Source organism: Oncorhynchus mykiss, chromosome 22, assembly GCF_057628025.1.
Source record: "Oncorhynchus mykiss isolate SJ-2025 chromosome 22, ASM5762802v1, whole genome shotgun sequence".
In the NCBI taxonomy this organism is placed as follows: Eukaryota; Metazoa; Chordata; class Actinopteri; order Salmoniformes; family Salmonidae; genus Oncorhynchus; species Oncorhynchus mykiss.
This window is the reverse complement of record NC_143043.1, coordinates 11380414-11401783: the sequence shown is the minus strand read 5'-3', so window position 1 is coordinate 11401783 and position 21370 is coordinate 11380414. Positions and strand designations below refer to the sequence as shown.

Genomic DNA, 21370 nt, shown 5'->3' with positions numbered 1-21370 from the left:
CAATTTCTGTTTTGACCAGTCTCTGGTGATTCACAATAAGACGAAATAAAAACATCCACTTTCGCCTTGCGAAATCATCGATTTACGATGACATCATCCAGAAAGCAGACTGGTCTTCAATAGAGGTGGGTTCAAAACTTAAAAGCTGCTGTTCGATCTGAAATGGTAGGCTATATCTACTGTTCTGATGTATATTATATCAAGCGTTCTTCTAGTTGTGTGTGTGCTGTATTTCCAATGCATACTTGCTTTTGCTAGTTTTCATTTCTCATGATGTACCTTATTTCACATTGCTGAATGTTTTGATGGATTGGATCTCAACGATTCATTTATCTTGAACCGTTCAAAAATACCTCCGTGATCTTGAACGCACCCCTTGTCAGACAAAAATAATTCCGATCGGCAATGAGTGCAAATGTTTTCCGCAGCGATACACGGCCACTAACACACACCAACGTTCTTTTTTTTCTGGATGATAAAGGTCGATTTGTCAGATAATAGGTTGATAACGCTAATCGAGATATGGCAGCAGTCAGCTTCTCCGAGGCGCTCTGTCAGCCGTGCGTTTATCACGAGAAATTCAAAGGTAAGTCGAGCATCATTGACACATTATTTAGTTCATTAATTGCATGTGCGATTTAACTGGTTATCACACGACGTACAATGGCGTACTGCTTTGATTTGAAATTAGTTATGTTGCATTGTACACAGATTGTCGCGTACAATAGGGTTTCCTCAATTCTACACATTGCATTCCTAGCTATCTGTTCTGATCTAAACGTTGCAACCCTCTTGGGGGGGAACCTTATGTGCTGAAACCCCTGTGGTCAGTTGAGCTGAATGTAAAGAGACCCCTGATGCCTGTCCACCTGAGTCCAGAGCAGGTGGGGCTGGAGATGCTGTATCTCTGTGGACAACTGGACCTTCTCATCAGGGCACAGGTACACCAGGTGAGAACTCATGCATACCATCTGAGTATACCCTTCCTCACCAGAACTTACTGACACTTGAGTATGAGAGTACTGTAATGGAGAACTTGAGACATTTTGATATTGTGCATTTGGAAATAAACTGTATTATGTTTAGTAGACCTACTCCATTTGTGCACATCCTCTTTTGAAATGTATTTTCACTCCCATTCCCCTGTATTACAGTTCCAGGAGCAGCTGAGACAGGACTGTAGCCCTGAGGAGTCGGACACTTTCCAGGAGCAAGGTGAGTCTCAATCAGAACAGAACAGATGCTCGGAAGTAGGCATAACCCTAACTGCAGCTCTTGTCACCTTGCCTATTGCACCACAGACCTGTGATTCCTAACCTGAGTGTCTAATGTCCATTTTGTATTTACCCAGGAGCAGAGATTATTGATCAGATGCTCCAATGCTTAGAACACCTGCCAAGACCTATGCCGCACCTGGAGGTAGTACCACATCAACCTATAACAACATATACAGTTGAAGTCGGAAGTTTACATACACTTAGGTTGGAGTCATTAAAACTTGTTTTACAACCACTACACACATTTCTTGTTAACAAACTATAGTTTTGGCAAGTCGGTTAGGACATCTACTTTGTGCATGAAACAAGTCATTTTTCCAACAATTGTTTACAGACAGATTATTTCACTTATAATTCACTGTATCACAATTCCAGTGGGTCAGAAGTTTACATACACTGAGTTGACTATGCCTTTAAACAGCTTGGAAAATTCCAGAAAATTATGTCATGGCTTTAGAAGCTTCTGATAGGCTAATTGACATAATTTGAGTCAATTGGAGGTGTACCTGTGGATGTATTTCAAGGCCTACCTTCAAACTCAGTGCCTCTTTGCTTGACATCATGGGAAAATCTTTTAAAAAATCAGCCAAGACCTCAGAAAAATAATTGTAGACCTCCACAAGTCTGATTCATCCTTGGGAGTAATTTCCAAACGCCTGAAGGTACCACGTTCATCTGTACAAACAATAGTATGCGAGTATAAACACCATGGGACATGCAGCCGTCATACCGCTCAGAAAGTAGACGCTTTCTGTCTCGTAGAGATGAATGTACTTTGGTGCGAAAAGTGTAAATCAATCCCAGAACAACAGCAAAGGACCTTGTGAAGATTCTGGAGGAAACAGGTACAAAAGTATAAATATCCACAGTAAAACGTGTCCTATATCGACATAACCCGAAAGGCCGCTCAGCAAGGAAGAAGCCACTGCTCCAAAACCGCCTTTAAAAAAAGCCAGACTACGGTTTGCAACTGCACATGGGGACAAAGATCGTACTTTTTGGAGAAATGTCTTCTGATATGATGAAACAAAAATAGAACTGTTTGGCCATAATGATCATCGTCACGTTTGGAGGAAAAAGGGGGATGCTTGCAAGCCGAAGAACACCATCCCAACCGTGAAGCACAGGGTGGCAGCATCATGCTGTGGGGGTGCTTTTTTGCAGGGGGGACTGGATCACTTCACAAAATAGATGGCATCATGAGGAAGTCAAATTATGTGGATATATTGAAGCAACATCAAGACATCAGTCGGGAAGTTAAAGCTTGGTCACAAATGGATCTTCCAAATGGACAATGACCCCAAGCATACTTCCAAAGTTGTGGCAAAATGGCTTAGGACAACAAAGTCAAGGTATTGGAGTGGCCATCACAGCGCCCTGACCTCAATCCCATAGAAACATTGTGGGTAGAACAGAAAAGCATGTGCGAGCAAGGAGGCCTACAAACCTGACTCAGTTACACCAGCTCTGTCAGGAGGAATTGTGGGAAGATTGTGGAAGGCTACCTGAACTTTTGACCCAAGTTAAACAATTTAAAGGCACTGCTACCAACTACTTATTGAGTGTATGTCAATTTCTGACCCACTGGGAATGAGATGAAAGAAATAAAAGCTGAAATAAATAATTCTCTACTATTATTCTGACATTTCACATTCTTAAAATAAAGTGGTGATCCTAACTGACCTAAACATGGATTTTTACTTGGATTAAATCTCAGGAATTGTGAAAAACTGCGTTTTAAATGTATTTGGCTGAGGTGTATGTAAACTTTCAACTGTAAATATAGCTGCATGCAGCAAGTTTCAAGTTGTATTAGTTGTAGGTAAGGGATACACAGTCCAACGAAATACGTACTTGCAGGTTCCTTCTCGACAATGCTACCACAATAAGAAATACTTAAATATAAGAATACAAATATGAAGTAAAGGTCTCAGTAGAGTAGAATGAACATTTTAGCATAAGAATATGACAGGAAGGCACAATTTATAGTCCAATATTTACACACGTTTTGGGGAAGGGCAGGGTTCAAGCTATGGCCATACAGTGCAACCATCTGGACAAATTTGACACATCACTTTAGGATTAGCTATTTCTGTACTACTTACCACGCTTGCCAAATATCAGAACTCAAAATCAAACAGGTCGTGCAATATGCTTTTGATGTTGTTGACTTTAAACGTCTCCAGAACCACTAGACCGATCGTCAAGCCTCTAGCTCAATTAATATGGCCGCTATAAGCCAATAAGCTTCTATGAATGGCTTTTCCTGTCCAACAGCGCCCGCATGCGGCCAAACAGTACCATACTATACAGGTTAGCTAGACTCACATCCCTGAGCATCAGGGATGTAGTGCTGCCGGAGCGCAACTTTTTTTGATTTGATAATACATGGAGCTGGTAAAAATATTTTTGGAAAATAATTTCTGAAGCTGAACACTTGAATTGATGAATGAGTATTTTACATAACATAACCAAATCTAATATCATAGCATAGTTAGGCCTATAACGTTACACTAAAAACACCTAATTTCTAGTGAGATTTTAAGAGCTGAAGCTAAATAGTCACATTGCTTTTCGCATGCGGCCAAAACTCAACAGCGCACGCCACTCGGCAGGATATATGCTTTGATTGAATCAAAATACAACAAAGGCTAATAGGTTGTTAACACCATCTGCTCTAATTCACTCACGAAACAGTCATTTAATATTTAAATGCATATTCCCATGAAGACCAAATGATTGGCATGCAGACACAGTTTGGACATTTCACCGGTAAAATGTGAAGGATCATCATTCATGATTGTCAGTGATGAATGCCTATTTTTGAAATTAGGTATTGCTAACTTGGTGTTTGAGGGTATCAAAAATATAACATTTTCCTGAGATGAAATGTGTGGGCATAGACAGACATTGAAATTGTAGGATGCATTTCATGCACATTCTATACAAATATTCAGTAGACTACATCTGTCTGTACAAACTTTGATTGAGAAATAATGATGTAACAAAAAGATAAATGCTCTCCTGTACCTAAAGAAATGGCACTACACCACTGCATGTGGGCCAAATTTCAGGACTGTGGGTCAAACAGATCTAGAGATAAATATGTGCCCATTATAGCACCACAATATGGTCGATCTGCCTGCGCTTGCATATGTTTAGTCTTTACAGTGTTTAACATGTACATCAAGTTATATGAATAACCATGCATGATTTACATGCATTTGTCTTAAATCACACCCACTTGAATATTTATTGGTCCATAGTGGCCATGTTTGAGATATTAGCCTGGAAAATATTGCATTGAGAGACCTTGGTTCATAGATGCCAAATATCAAGTTTCATGACAATTGGTCATTCGGTGCCAGAGTAGCGTTGTGTTTTTCACAAAATTCAAAATGGCGGACATTATGGTTCCTTGAGGCAAATGTGTTTTTTGTGAGGAGAGTAACTTATTTGCTGACTTGCACTCTAGTTCACACAGGGTGAGGGGGGGTAAGCTTTCAAAGTTAGCATTTTCAATCACTTGTTATAGCGCCACCATGTGACCAATTGGCATGGCATTGCATTAGAGGCTGTGACCCTTTGTCCTTTACCATCATGCAAGGTTATATTCTCCTCAGCCTTCTAATCTCACATTAAGTTTTTTCACCAAATCTGTGGAGAACCTGAAAAATGAATGCCAACAAATTCAACAGGGTTTCACCCAGCTTTGCTGCTTGAACCCCTAAGAAGTATTTAAATCATCAGTTGAGCTCCTATGCCAAATATATTCTCAAGTATTTTTAAGGGGATGTTACATTTTTTCATTCATGTGATTTGTCAGAATTGTGAAAGATGTGGGTTTTTTTCAGGACTATCTTGACATGGTGGGTCTGTCGACCATGTACCCTCGCGTGGAGGTGTTCCTCATCCAGGGCAGTCCAGTAGACATGCTGGAGAAACCCCCAATGGATGGTAAGATCAGGGGTTAAAGCAGCCCAGTAGACATGCTGGAGAAACCCCCAATGGATGGTAAGATCAGGGGTTAAAGCAGCCCAGTAGACATGCTGGAGAAACCCCCAATGGATGGTAAGATCAGGGGTTAGAGCAGTCCAGTAGACATGCTGGAGAAACCCCCAATGGATGGTAAGATCAGGGGTTAGAGCAGTCCAGTAGACATGCTGGAGAAACCCCCAATGGATGGTAAGATCAGGGGTTAGAGCAGTCCAGTAGACATGCTGGAGAAACCACCAATGGATGGTAAGATCAGGGGTTAGAGCAGTCCAGTAGACATGCTGGAGAAACCCCCAATGGATGGTAAGATCAGGGGTTAAAGCAGTCCAGTAGACATGCTGGAGAAACCCCCAATGGATGGTAAGATCAGGGGTTAGAGCAGTCCAGTAGACATGCTGGAGAAACCCCCAATGGATGGTAAGATCAGGGGTTAAAGCAGCACAGTAGACATGCTGGAGAAACCCCCAATGGATGGTAAGATCAGGGGTTAGAGCAGTCCAGTAGACATGCTGGAGAAACCCCCAATGGATGGTAAGATCAGGGGTTAAAGCAGTCCAGTAGACATGCTGGAGAAACCCCCAATGGATGGTAAGATCAGGGGTTAGAGCAGTCCAGTAGACATGCTGGAGAAACCCCCAATGGATGGTAAGATCAGGGGTTAAAGCAGTCCAGTAGACATGCTGGAGAAACCCCCAATGGATGGTAAGATCAGGGGTTAGAGCAGTCCAGTAGACATGCTGGAGAAACCCCCAATGGATGGTAAGATCAGGGGTTAGAGCAGTCCAGTAGACATGCTGGAGAAACCCGCAATGGATGGTAAGATCAGGGGTTAGAGCAGTCCAGTAGACATGCTGGAGAAACCCCCAATGGATGGTAAGATCAGGGGTTAAAGCAGTCCAGTAGACATGCTGGAGAAACCCCCAATGGATGGTAAGATCAGGGGTTAAAGCAGCCCAGTAGACATGCTGGAGAAACCCCCAATGGATGGTAAGATCAGGGGTTAAAGCAGTCCAGTAGACATGCTGGAGAAACCCAAAATGGATGGTAAGATCAGGGGTTAGAGCAGCCCAGTGGAGACACCCCTATTGATGGTATTGAGTTAGGGTTTAAGAGGTCAGTTCACTTCATCTTTATTTAAACAGGATAGTCCACTCAGCAATAATTTTTGTACCAGTTGGGGGTTAGGGAGACCAAGCACTGACACCTGATTCAACCTATCATGTGTTTGTTTTTTTGTTAAGTAAAAATAAAATAAATCATGGTCTTGAATTTAAACTACAGTTATTTGAACCAGGTGTGTAAAAACTGGTCTCGAACAAAAACCTGCCCTTCAGAACTAGAATGACCCACACTAGACACATATCTACACTGAACAAAAATATGAACGCAATATGTAAGTGTTGGTTTCATGAGCTGAAATAAAAGATCCCAGAAATGTTCCATACGCACAAAAAGCTTTATTTTATCAAAGGCATGTCCATCAGAAGCCTCCAACATCATTTTACAGAATTTGGCAGTACGTCCAAACGGCCTCACAACCGCAGACCACGTGTAATCGCCATCCCAGGACCTCCACATCCGGCTTCTTCACCTCCCGGACAGCTGATAAAACTTTGGGTTTGCACAACTGAAGAAGTTTTGCACAAACTGTCAGGAACCGTCTCAGGGAAGCTCATCTGTGTGCTAGATGTCCTCACTGGGGTCTTGAACAGACAGTTTGGCGTCGTAAACGACTTCAGAGGGAAAATGCTCACCTTTGATGGCCCCTGGCAGTGTGCTCTTCACAGATTAATCCTGGTTTCAACTGTACTGGGCAGATGGCGTGTGGGTGAACAGTTTGCTGATGTCAGCGTTGTGAACAGAGTGCCACATGGTGGCGGTGGGGTTATGGTATGGGCAGGGATAAGCAACGGACACAATTGCAATTTATTGATGGAAATTTGAATGCACAGAGATACCGTGACGAGATCCTGAGGCCCATTGTTGTGCCATTCATTCAAAATGTCCCGGTTCTTCCATTGCCTGCATACTCAACAGACATGTCACCCATTGAGCATGTTTGGGATGCTCTGTTCGATTGCCCGCCAATATCCAGCAACTTCACACAGGCATTGAAGAAGAGTGGGACAACATTCTACCGGCCACAATCAACACCCTGATCAACTCTATGCAAAGGAGATGTCATGCTGCATGTCACGGGATGTCACGCTGCATGAGGCAAATGGTGGTCACTGACTGACTGGTTTTCTGATCCACACCCCTACTTTTTTCTTCTTTTTTTTTTAAAGGTATCTGTGACCAACATATGCATATATGTATTCCCAGTCATATGAAATCCATAGATTTGGGCCTAATGCATTTATTTCAATTGAATGATTTCCTTATATGAACCATGGCCAGCGAAGAGCCCGGATCTCAATCCCATTGAGCACATCTGGGACCTGTTGGATCGGAGGGTGAGGTTCTAGGGCCATTCCCCCCAGAAATGTCCTGGAACTTGCAGGTGCCTTGGTGGAAGAGTAGGGTAACATCTCACAGGAAGAACTGGCAAATCTGGTGCAGTCCACGAGGAGGAGATGCACTGCATTACTTAATGCAGCTGGTGGCCACACAAGATACTGACTATTACTTTTGATTTTGACCCTCCCTTTGTTCAGGGACACAATATTCAATTTCTGTTAGTCTGTGGAACTTGTTCAGTTTATGTCTCAGTTGTTGAATCTTATGTTCATAAAAATATTTGCACATGTTAAGTTTGCTGAAAATAAATTCAGTTGACAATGACAGGATATTTATTTTTTTGCTGAGTTTATATGTAATTGTTTTTGTTCAGTTTAGTATGCAATGATTATAAGCAGTTTATAAACAGACACTTCACCTTTATAACCGCTTATACCTAAGATTGTGTCTCTGTTGCAGAATACTTCTCACACATCGGGAGGCTCAATCAGCTACTAGTACTTAGTCAGCAGCTAGAGGAGGATGTAAAACATCTCGGGAGCCACAAATACATCGCCCACCAGCTGTCAGTTATATATGTAAGTGGTCTACTCATTTCTATTTTGTATACTCTATTCTATTGGTAGCCGATTATGTTTATTATATTCATAGGTCAAACTCGACGGTACAATAATAATTTCCCCCATTGCACATTCACGGTTTCACAGTGATTTACAAACTTTATCTTACCTTCATGTGTTGTAGCAAGTGCTCAGCTCATTCCGAGGTATCCAGCCACTGTCGGTCCTGAAGAAAGAGATTGAGGCCAACTTCAGACAGATGAAGACATCTTTGCTGACAGAGGAGGGCTCCAGGCAGGAGCCTCAGCTCCCAGCACACTACATCAGCTGGTGAGAGCAGGAGCTACTGCTTTAAATTATGGACTGCATTCAATTATCACACTTTCCTTGCAGTGCAGTGAATGCCCCATGTTTCAGTTATCAGGCTAACCTAATCCCAACCTAACTCCAAACCCAGTTAGTATTCATTGGTTTAATGTGATAACTTTACGGTTACAATCATAGTCTACTCTTTTGGAATGTGTGTCCCTGCAGGATATTGGAGCTGACTCTTAGTATAACGTCAACAGTCTCCTCGCTACCAGAGGAACTCACTGAAGACCTGAGTCCAGCCATGACCTTTGTGTCCCAGCTATGACATCACACCTGACATTGGGCCCGTGTTACATATTACCAACCCGTGGAGCTGAGGGTCAACAACATTTGATTTTTTATTAATGTCCGACAGACCAACCCGGTGATTCAAGAATGATGCTTTGACATGTCACTGTCATTTTATTGAATAGGGTCCTGAGCTCTCATTGGTTAAGTGGATGAATGTTAATGAATGTGTTATAAATGTGTTAGGCCAAATGTCTAAAAAGAGGTGCTAAATAATGTTACTGTATGAAATTGCATTTGAACAAATTGTTTACATTGGCCAATAAATTAAATTGAGAGATAAGCCTATAGACTGAAAATCTTCTGAATTTCAATAACAGAGATTGACCACGAGTCATAGATTTGAAAGAGAACAGGCTAATCGGGCAAAATGGTCACGGAAGCCACGGATGTTCAAGGCCGACCGTGGTCGAGCATACATTGTTAGCGGAAAACAGGATAGTGAATGGAAAAATGGAAATCCTCATGGTCAATCATCGTCTTAATAAATACACATTTGAAAGAAAACCATTGTACCAATACTTGCTTCTAATACACCAGATATATGTCATTGAACTGATTACTTGATTTGATTATTTTATTGGCTATCAACTTGTGTTACTCAGCTAGCCTGCACTGTCACGCAGTGTTGCCAACTCCTCATTAAGGAAAGTAGCTATATTGTGATGGACGCTGTAGGAGAGAGGAATAACCTCGTGGGAGAGACAAAAAGTGAGTTAAAAACATCCTAAATATGTTTAGAACTACAAATGAACTTTCTTCTGTTGATTCTTGGTTTTTTTTTATGTCACAATTCCAACCATCCTCAAATTTGTGACTTCAAAGTATTTTAGTGATTGGGACCGGGAAAAGTGACCCAAAAGAGACACTCCAGCAGAGTTACTTAGTTTTTTAGTTTAGTTTTTTTATTTGTTTTTGTTTTTAACCTTATGGATCCACTTAGGAGCCTACAACAAGTCACAGTAAAACATTAACATTTTTAACCATACATTTTTTTTGGTATACATTCTACATTAACAATCTAAATGGACCTAAAAGAGACAATAGAAAAAACGGTCAATGGCAATGTGAGAAAATTAAGGTAACTAGTCTGGCCCTAATTCAGGTTAGTTTTGTAAACCAGGGAGGGATCAGCCAGCGGCAGCTTCCCGCATGCGCGATTCATTTGCAGTCTGGACGCGGACTGGTGAACATCTGCTCTGACTGCAGTTGGGAGGGGCTGCTGCGCGAGGACTGAGTGCTTTGAGACGGGGGTGGGGCCCCAAGAGTAAGAACGATACGTGCTTTCACGTCAGTGTCTCCAATAACACCAGAAAAAGTCGCTAGATTTGTTGCGAGTCGCTTTTTAAAAAATGTGTCGCTAAAAGGGTCTGAATACTCCCTAAATATAGCGACAAAGTCGCTAAATTGGTAACACTGCGATGTCCGCGTCTTCTTCGGTGGGGTTTATCGGCGGGTGGCATCCAACGTAATGGTGCATTACCGCCACCTACTGTACTGGAGTGTAGGCCAGAGAAAGCGAGAAACCTAATCCTACCTGCCAGCCCCGTTGCTTAAAAAAGCTAACAAAATATTTGGGACTATATCTAATGACGTTATACTCAATATACTCTTTAAACTAATTTCCTGTATCCCTTTTCCCTCATACTAGATCTCATCCTCTCTCTTTCCCTCCAATAATGACCATACTGTATCAATACATGCTCCACGGTCTCTGTTTCCTGGCAATACTCACATTTTCCTGTTGGATGCTTTCCTATCACATGTAAGGTCTTATTCAACTGGCTGTGGCCCACACTTAATCGTGTAAATATAGCCTCCTCTCTTCTGTTCCTTCCTGCCATTCTCCCCTCCCCAACTTTCCTCTGTTCTTGAAATAAATACCTGCCCTAAGTATCTCTACTCCACTGCTCCTGCCATTTCTCCAACGTCACTCTCCATATCATGCTTTTTGCCTCTGCCTTGCTCATTGAAACTAGCACATCAACATCCCCACTACTTAGTGCTTGTTTAGCCAGTATATCAACTGCCTCGTTCCCCTCCACTGTATGACATCTAGCCTTTCCATGGTTCGGCAGCCCGTACAACAATACGCTATCCTTCCGTAGTCTATTACAGATCTGATCAATGCAACATATATGGTCTTCAATGAGGCACGCCCAGCCCCCCACTCCTTCCCTGTCAGACAGCACAAATAACGACCTCCCAATATCTGTCGGTACCTGAGAGTAAACATCATTAATCATGATTGAGGACAACAGATGACTAATCACGCTCCCCTGTGGTGTACCATTATCCACCATGTAGCTACCTGAAAGAGACTTACAGGAAATGTTTTATCCAGTTGTACGTTCTTCCTCCTACCCCCATAATATCAAGCTTGATTAACAACCCCTCCTTCCACATCATATCATACACCTTCTCCACATCAAAAAATGCAGCTTCAACAGTCTCCTTGTTCACCTGAGCCTTCCTGTTCTCTGCTTCTAAGCAGAGCACTGGGTCCATTGTTCCCCTACCCTTCCTGAATCCGCTCTGATGTGGCGATACTAACCCCCTGCTCTCCAGGAAGGAAGTTAGCCTCTCCGTTATCATACACTCCATAATCTTACATACATGTGATGTTAAGGCCATTGGCCGATAGCTTGTTGGCCTCGTTGGGTCCTTTCCTGGCTTCCGGATTGGTACCACTACTGCCTCCTTCCAGCTGCCTGGTAGTTTCCTCTCCCACACTCTATTGTACAACACCAATACATTATCCAGTGCCTCATCACTAAGATGGGCCCTCATAACATAGCACACCTCATCTTTCCCAGATGAAGTTAACCCAGCCTTACCTATTGCCCTTTTCACCTCTGCCATGGTAAATGGTGCATTCAATGCATAATTTACATCCTCCCTCCTATCCAGCAATCCAGGATGTTCCTCTCTTGTTCTCTCTCTATCCCTCTGCCCCTCTGACAAATTTACAGAGCTATGCACTTGGACAAACGCTTTGGCCATCATCTCTGCCTTCTCATCTGTTACTGCCACATCCTCCCCACTCATCAACACTGGATAATCCCACTCCCTTCTGACCCCACTCATTCTGTTAATCATCCCCCACACTTCTCCCACTGGTGTCGCCCTTCCAATGGTGTCACAGAACCAACGCCAACATGACCTCTTTGCCTGAGGAATAGTTCTCCTCAGAGCCTGGGCCTGCTTATACTGAATCAGATGTTGGAAGTTATGTGTCCTTTTCAGTACTGTAAATGCTCTGTTCCTACTCCTCACCATTGTCCCACACGCCTCCGTCCACCACGGGAATGCTTTCCTCCTCCTCCTCCCTGAACTCTTAGGTACTTCTGCGTCTTTCTTTTCCCAAATGCAGTTAAGCCAAAACCACGCCCCGTTATTCAGAGGGGCATTCTACTATGCTTCCATTGGCTAGCATTTGACAGCTGTTTGCTCGTCACAGGGCTCGCGGCAGCTGTTGGCTCGTCACATGGCTCGCGGCAGCTGTTGGCTCGTCAAAGGGCTCGCGGCAGCTGTTGGCTCGTCACAGGGCTCGCCACAGCTGTTGGCTCGTCACAGGACTCGCGACAGCTGTTGGATCGTCACAGGGCTCGCGACAGCTGTTGGCTCGTCACAGGGCTCGCGACAGCTGTTGGCTCGTCACAGGGCTCGCGGCAGCTGTTGGTTCGTCACAGGGCTCGCGACAGCTGTTGGCTCGTCACAGGGCTCGCGACAGCTGTTGGCTCGTCACAGGGCTCGCCACAGCTGTTGCCTCACAGCCTGTTGCTTGAGAGACTATCCTGAGGTCCAAACACTTAAAATACGCACCCTATCCCCACAGCCCTCAAATTAAGTGGACACTTTTGATGACGTATCATGACGTCTGATGAGTATACACTTGCAGGGCAAGGGGCGACGGAGGAAGGAATGATTTTTAAACGGACCACACTTGGCCGGAAATTTGTCACTCATTCATCCCCTGATGATTGTGTTTTCAGCCACCGGTGGCTTGTGGGTGCTTTATACATTCAATTATGAGTGCATGTCTACTTATATTAAATATATAATTATTAATATACGCCTACTGTATGATAGCTAGCAAATGAATTAACTAACTAATGTTAGATTGCCTAACTGGAACTTCTGAAGAAGGAAAAAGTTTTATTTCTACAATTTCCAAAAGATAACCAAGCAAAAACATATTTACTTTTTACGTAGTAGCAAAATGTCTAACTTATTTGCATTCGTTTTTACTTGTTGACTTCTCCATTGATGTTGTTTTTAAGTTTTCAAAATACTTTTCTTAGCGGATGTACAATCGTCGCGAATTGAATTATGGGGAGTTTCAGGCCCCGGAGTGAACATAATTGTACACTTCCAACAAGGGCTGAGGGGCTTACATTGCAAACTTCCCTTGCTTGGCTAATCATTTGGACCATCCTCCAAGATGGCGACGGGGATTCCCAAGGTAATGATTGAAGTTTGTAAAATGAGATTTTATCAGTGGGATAGAGCAAATGTAAGGCATGTAGACATCCAGATAATTAATACAATACACCTTCTGTTTAGGCTGATTACAGATGCCGTCACAAGATTTATAGTAGATCCCCCAACAAGGGAACATCAAAAAACACTTGCTGGCCCCCCAAAATGAGTATCACTCTGATACGCTGTGTCACCGGAAAGGGGAGGCTGAACAGGTGTGTGAATGGTTTATTTACATATACAAGCCTGCCCATTGTGGTTAATCATTCTCTAACTTTGATTTCGCTGAACACAATCAAATGTTTGTTCTAGGAGCAAAGACCCACATCTTCCTATGTATCCAGCCATGGTGTGTGTATCCAATGTCCACAACCACAATCTCTTTGTGGCTGATGCACTTAAACACCGGGATATTGAGGCCAAAGCCACAGAGACCTTGTCAAGGCTATTTGAGATTGGGCACTCCCTTTTATCAGCTTTGGATGTGCTAAAAAGTGATCTGCAGATGAAAAGTTCTGTTACCGGTACATATGTCTTATACCCAACATCTTCTCTCTTTCTTTAACATATTTAAGGTAATTCAGATGTGATCTGTACTCTGATTGGTCTCACCCACATACATCTCATATACACTGCTCAAAAAAATAAAGGGAACACTAAAATAACACATCCTAGATCTGAATGAATGAAATATTCATATTAAATACTTTTTTCTTTACATAGTTGAATGTGCTGACAACAAAATCACACAAAAATTAACAATGGAAATCAAATTTATCAACCCATGGAGGTCTGGATTTGGAGTCACAATCGAAATTAAAGTGGAAAACCACACTACAGGCTGATCCAACTTTGATGTAATGTCCTTAAAACAAGTCAAAATGAGGCTCATTAGTGTGTGTGGCCTCCACGTGCCTGTATGACCTCCCTACAACGCCTGGGCATGCTCCTGATGAGGTGGCGGATGGTCTCCTGAGGGATCTCCTCCCAGACCTGGACTAAAGCATCTGCCAACTCCTGGACAGTCTGTGGTGCAACGTGGCGTTGGTGGATGGAGCGAGACATGATGTCCCAGATGTGCTCAATTGGATTCAGGTCTGGGGAACGGGCGGGCCAGTCCATAGCATCAATGCCTTCCTCTTGCAGGAACTGCTGACACACTCCAGCCACATGAGGTCTAGCATTGTCTTGCATTAGGAGGAACCCAGGGCCAACCGCACCAGCATATGGTCTCACAAGAGGCTACCTCTGGCGAGCACATGGAGGGCTGTGCGGCCCCCCAAAGAAATGCCACCCCACACCATGACTGACCCACCGCCAAACCGGTCATGCTGGAGGATGTTGCAGGCAGCAGAACGTTCTCCACGGCGTCTCCAGACTGTCACGTCTGTCACGTGCTCAGTGTGAACCTGCTTTCATCCGTGAAGAGCACAGGGCGCCAGTGGCGAATTTGCCAATCTTGGTGTTCTCTGGCAAATGAAAAACGTCCTGCACGGTGTTGGGCTGTAAGCACAACCCCCACCTATGGACGTCGGGCCCTCATACCACCCTCATGCAGTCTGTTTCTGACCGTTTGAGCAGACACATGCACATTTGTGGCCTGCTGGAGGTCATTTTGCAGGGCTCTGGCAGTGCTCCTCCTTGCACAAAGGCGGAGGTAGCGGTCCTGCTGCTGGGTTGTTATACTGACCTGTCTCCTGGTAGCGCCTCCATGCTCTGGAAACTACGCTGACAGACACAGCAAACCTTCTTGCCACAGCTCGCATTGATGTGCCATCCTGGATGAGCTGCACTACCTGAGCCACTTGTGTGGGTTGTAGACTCCGTCTCATGCTACCACTAGAGTGAAAGCACCGCCAGCATTCAAAAGTGACCAAAACATCAGCCAGGAAGCATAGGAACTGAGAAGTGGTCTGTGGTCCCCACCTGCAGAATCACTCCTTTATTGGGGTGTCTTGCTAATTGCCTATAATTTCCACCTGTCTATTCCATTTGCACAACAGCATGTGACATTTATTGACAATCAGTGTTGCTTCCTAAGTGGACAGCTTGATTTCACAGAAGTGTGATTGACTTGGAGTTACATTGTGTTGTTTAAGTGTTCCCTTTATTTGTTTGAGCAGTGTATTATCTGTGTTTAAGAAAATGGCTATAACAGTGCATTTTCATATCATATGCAGTGTAAGATAGCAAATCTTGGGAGACTACAGAGCCAAAATAAAATGTAAAAAATATACTTTTATTTTCTGAGACAAAGTTTATTTGACATTTTCACCATGTATTTGGCACAGATTGTATCAGAAAGACTTTAGGAAAGAGTATGGAGTGCAGAGTGGGCCTTCCATGGTGTCCGCACTAGAGAGGCAGAGAGTACAACCTCAAATGCAGCAACACCTGGAAGCACCAGGCTGCAGTGGTGCAGAACTTTGGCTGCTTCTCCAGCAACTTCCTTCCCACAACACCAGAGATGCGGGCTGAGCGCTTTAAGATAACATCAGGAGGTAATACAGTGCAAACAAAACATTATAAAACCCAACATGAAATGAATGTACTTTTAATGTACATAAATACATGCATCAGTGTTCATTGTATGTATTTTGAATACCTGTTGTAGCTAACATTTCCCTGGAGTTCCTGCAGCCCCTGAGGGACAAAGGTCAGCCAAGAGGTAAGTCAGACACAGGTAACATGCCTGTACTCAACAAATACTTACACTGTTTCACAGACATAATACAACCACTAAAATAGATTGTCATATCATTCACCAGTATGATTCTAACTATTAGCTACAGCTCATTCCAATCAACAACTTGGGGATCCAAGCTCACCAGTAAAAGGTATGAAGCTTAAACATCAATGTTCAGTACATTCACCATTGTTGTTTTCAAATAATGGTATACGGTATTGTCATTCATATTGAGTGCAGTTGAACAATCCAAATATACAACCTTCATTGTACCTTAGTCGTCGTATCTTAGTAGTTTCTATGTTCACTTACAGACAGGGCCACCTGCTTGGAGGAACAAACAGAGTGTGCTCCTCACCAACAGCCTGTGCCCAGTGACAATGATGAATTGTACTTCTAAGCAGTTCACATTCAGCACTGACATTATTTTGACAGTGACACATTTTCTGTAATTTTAGTTGTACTATGTACTATACTTTTACATTGCACAAAAAAAAATATGTTTACAGACATATCCTCTGAATTATCACCAATTGACCTGGTTGCTGGAATGCTGGATGACCTCAAAGTGCTGAGTATTGATGACAACTTTAGTGAGGAAATTTAATGCAATTAAAGGCAATCCATCTAGGCTTGTTTCAGCCATCCATTGCTTTGGGAAGTCTCACATCAGCCCAACGGCTAACAGCACAGCAGCACTCCAAAGAGCTGCCAGACGACCAGGCCCTATGATTCCCTGATAGCCTACAGCTGTTGCCCGTCGTTCCAACAAGGCTGGTACAAAACGGCCTCTCACGACTGGACGACCAAAAGGCCAGAACAGTGGCGCCGAACACCCATACTGTTCACATGCTAAAAGGAAAAATCCATCAGAAATTAGACACCACAAGTTGTCTGACTCAGTGTATGCAAATAGTTCTCACACAGTGAATAAAGCACATGTGAAGTAAAATGTTCCCTTTGAAGTTCCTACTGTGTGTATTAAGGATTTAGCGAATATGATGTAAAACATAACTAATCAGTCGAATATGCTATGCTACAGCCAAGGGCAAATGTTATTCATCAGTGTGCAATGTGTGTGCAATGATCTGTCGCATGATCTCAGTATATGGAAAACTACATCTACTAATAAGCCAAGCGTCACTCTCAGCAATAAAATCTGCACACTCATTGAAAACACGCTTCCTGCATAATGCAGCTTGTGCCAGAGCCTCCAGCAATGCAAGATTTGCCATGCCACTAACCTGTTCTGAAAGGCCCCAGAGTCTGCAACACCACTAAGCAAGGGGCATCACCAAGCAAGTGGCACCATGAAGACCAAGGAGCTCCCCAAACAGGTCAGGGACAAAGTTGTGGAGAAGTACAGATAAGGGACGGGTTATAAAAAAATATCAGAAACTTTGAAAATAACATGGAGCACCATTAAATCCATTATTTAAAAATGGAAAGAATATGGCACCACAACAAACCTGCCAAGAGAGGGCCGCCCACCAAAACTCACGGACTAGGCAAGGAGGGCAACACAAAGAGACCAAAGCTAACCCTGAACGAGCTGCAAATCTCCACAGCGGAGATTGGAGTAACTGTCCATGGGACCACTTTAAGCCGTACATTCCACAGAGCTGGGCAGTACAGAAGAGTGACCAGAAAAAAAGCCATTGCTTAAAGAAAAAAATAAGCAAACACGTTAGGTGTTCGCCAAAAGGCATGTGGGAGACTCTCCAAACATATGGAAGAAGGTACTCTGGTCAGATGAGAGTTAAAATGTAGCTTTTTGGCCATCAAGGAAAACGCTACGTCTGGCGCAGACCCAACACCTCTCATCACCCCAACAACATCATCCCCACAGTGAAGCATGGTGGTGGCAGCATCATGTTTTTCATCGGCAGGGACTGGGAAATTGGTCAGAATTGAAGGAATGATGAATGGCTCTATATACAGGGAAATTCTTGAGGGAAACCGTTTTCAGTCTTCCAGAGATTTGAGACTGGGACGGAGGTTCACCTTCCAGCAGGACAATGACCCTAAGCATACTGCTAAAGCAACACTTGAGTGGTTTTAGGGGAAACATTTAAATGTCTTGGAATGGCCTAGTAAAAGCCCAGACCTCAATCCAATTGAGAATCTGTGGTATGACTTAAAGATTGCTGTACACCAGCAGAACCCATCCAACTTGAAGGAGCTGGAGCAGTTTTGCCTTGAAGAACGGGCAAAAATCCCAGTGGCTAGATGCACCAAGCTTACAGAGACATACCCCAAGAGACTTGCAGCTGTAATTGCTGCAAAAGGTGGCTCTACAAAGTATTGACATTGGGGAGGGTGAATAGTTCTGTATTCTTTCGCAAGCTACTGTAAATGCTTCACAGAGTTCAAGTAACACATCCCTGCTGCAAAGAAACCACTACCAAAGGACACCAATAAGAAGAGACTTGCTTTGGCCAAAAAACATGAGCAATGAACATTAGACGGGTGGAATTCTGTCCTTTTAGTCTGATGAATCTGAATTAGAGCTTTTTTGTTCTAATTGTCTCACAAATGTGTTTGTGAGACGCAGAGTAGGTGAACGAACAATCTCCTCGTGTGGTTCCTGCCGTGAAGCATGGAGGAGGAGGTGTGATGGTGTGGGGGTGCTTTGCTTTTTTATTTTACCGTTATTTAACTAGGCAAGTCAGTTAAGAACAAATTCTTATTTTCAACGATGACCTAGGAACAGTGGCAGATTTGTACCTTGTCAGCTCAGGGGTTTGAACTTGCAACCATCCGGTTACCAGTCCAACGCTCTACCCTGCCGCCCCTTTGCTTGTGACACTGTCTGTAATTTATTTAGAATTCAAGGTAAACTTAACCAGAAAGGCTACCACAACATTCTGCAGTGATTCTGCAGTGATACGCCATCCCATCTGGTTTGGGTTTAGTGGGACTATCATTTGTTTTTCAACAGGACAATGACCCAACACACCTCCAGGCTGTGTAAGGGCTATTTGACCAAGAAGGAGAGTGATGGAGTGCTGCATCAGATGACCTGGCCTCCACAATCACCCGACCTCAACCCAATTGAGATGTTTTGGGATGAGTTGGACCGCAGAGTGAAGGAAAAGTAGCCAACCAGTGCTCAGCATATTTGGGAACTCCTTCAAGACTGTTGGAAAAGCATTCCTCATGAAGCTAGTTGAGAGAATGTCAAAAGTGTGCAAAGCTGCCAACAAGGCATAGGGTGCTATTTTGAAGATTCTCAAATATTAAATATATTTTGATTTGTTTAACACTTTTTTGGTTACTACATGATTCCATATGTGTTATTTCATAGTTTTGATGTCTTCACTATTATTCTACAATGTAGAAAATACTAAATATAAAGAGAAACCCTAGAATGAGTAGGTGTGTCCAAACTTTTGACTGGTAGTGTATATCTATATTTTTTTATCGCTAAACAAGTGGGGCTCAAAACTGCTGGGACTCTGCCCCACCTGCCCTGAAGGACGGGTCATCACTGAATATTGGAACATTTATTTAAATATACTTCCCAAACCTATTCGACGCACCGCCTATGAAAGACTTCATATGCCGTTTCTCTCCTGTTCTATTCGTTTTCATATCAACTTTCTTTTGTTGTCCAGTAGCCAAAGGTATAATCCTAGTCATATCAGCAACCCATCCTAGTTGTTGCATCTTTTATTTTATTACCCCTCTTTTCAATTTCATATGCTTTAGAATGGAGTTTTCCTGCTAATTGCATTTTTAGCAAATGTTTGAAAATTATGTGAGAGAGAGAATACAGTAGTCGTCATGTGTCCGAAAGTGATTGATTGACCTATTTTATGTGTCTCGTGGTTATGCCCATATATGTACATCCTGTCCGGAGGTTCTCACACTATCGAGTCAGTGTTTATGTAACCTGATAGTGCAGCGGTTCCTTTGAAGTAAAGCATGTGTTTGCACTAAAGCTGTCATGGTGATTGATGTGTAGTGACCTTGTTGAACTGTGGAATGTGTTTGAACATTTGAAAGAGTAGGGAAATGTTGTAGTGAACTTATGGCTCTGCTGTTTAGGGATCTTGTATATGAAACAGTAATTTCCAGGGTAGGTCAGCCGTAGTATAAGTAAGATCTGTGAACACCACGAGCGCCAAGAAACCTCAAGAGAGCTAAACCACAGGAGAAAGAAAGAAAGAAATAAAACATGGATTTTTTTATTACTGACACGCCCGTGGCGACCTTAACATTGGAAGCTGGACCCTGGTTAAAACAGAGAAAGGGATGAGTTTAAATCAGAAATACATGATGCGGTAAAAAATTGTTTTCTACATTTGTATAGAACCCAAATACCTCCCGTAAATGTGCTGAAGGATCAAGTGTTGATGTCTAATGGACAACTATGGGGGTATATGTTTGATACCCGGCCTGTAGAGTGAAACTCTATACCATAGCCAAAGGAGAAGATTATACAGACCAGACATTAGGAGTGGACTACAGGCTTGAAGACTGGCATGTGTTTCTCAAGGTGGTGTGTCCTGAACTGAGAGTTATCACAAAGGGGTATAGCTTCTTCATGGGCTACGAGGCCCATTGGGAAGGTGCCCCTGACTCCTCGGGAAGAATGTTTCATAGGGTGAAAATACAAAGAAAGAATGGACTTCCATGTAGGTGCGTGGAGTTCTATATCAGCAATGAGAAAATCCTCAACCGCAACATCCATGATGGTGGACTGACCGGGGATTTTAAGTAGCGTATGCTTATTCCTTTTAAAAGTTGGGATATAATGGAATTGAAAATGTTAGTTAGTGGATGCTCTCTTTGTACAGAGCCAAAAATGGCAATGTATAATTAAACTAAGGCAGTGCATTATACATATGAATCCTAAGGATGTGGTTCAAAGGAACCCCCAGAAGGGTCATCCCCTGAAAAAAACTAAGTACGTGGCTGTTACGTTAACCACACCCCGATACCGAAGGAATGGTTCAACAATAAAAGGGGGTGACCATAACTCCTATGGTTTTTCATTTCAGCATATACCATGAGAGATGATATTCATATACCATAAGAGGACTCCAATATGTCATGGTAGGGAGTGGAAATATTTTATCTTTCACATGCCCATATATTGGGATTCATCCCCAACATGTAGGCTAAATTACCACTGGTCCTTATAGCTCCCTCATCATCCCCGGAGATTTGCACATGTTTCTGAATCGGGATGTAGTTCAATACTTTTTTCATTTGGTTCAGGAGTAGGAGCCTGTTCAACTCAA

General features: G+C 43.1%; 1 protein-coding gene across 5 annotated transcripts; it reads left to right on the top strand.

Moving 5' to 3' along the window:
- The first annotated feature begins 94 nt into the window (after positions 1-94).
- On the top strand, positions 95-9460 carry si:ch211-218d20.15 (uncharacterized). Of its 5 annotated transcripts, none has more exons than XM_090215431.1 (9): positions 95-165; positions 482-586; positions 832-950; positions 1155-1215; positions 1358-1419; positions 5132-5234; positions 8193-8311; positions 8478-8623; positions 8828-9460. In XM_090215431.1, exons 2-9 carry the CDS (start codon positions 523-525, stop codon positions 8928-8930), a joined length of 777 nt encoding a protein of 258 aa, XP_090071557.1. In that variant the 5' UTR covers positions 95-165; positions 482-522; the 3' UTR covers positions 8931-9460. The 5 variants fall into 5 exon arrangements, with proteins under 5 accessions (XP_090071557.1, XP_021434528.3, XP_021434529.3 ...); XM_021578853.3 differs by having other exon boundaries at positions 1352-1419; XM_021578854.3 differs by lacking the exon at positions 95-165 and having other exon boundaries at positions 179-586.
- The last annotated feature ends 11910 nt before the right edge of the window (positions 9461-21370 follow it).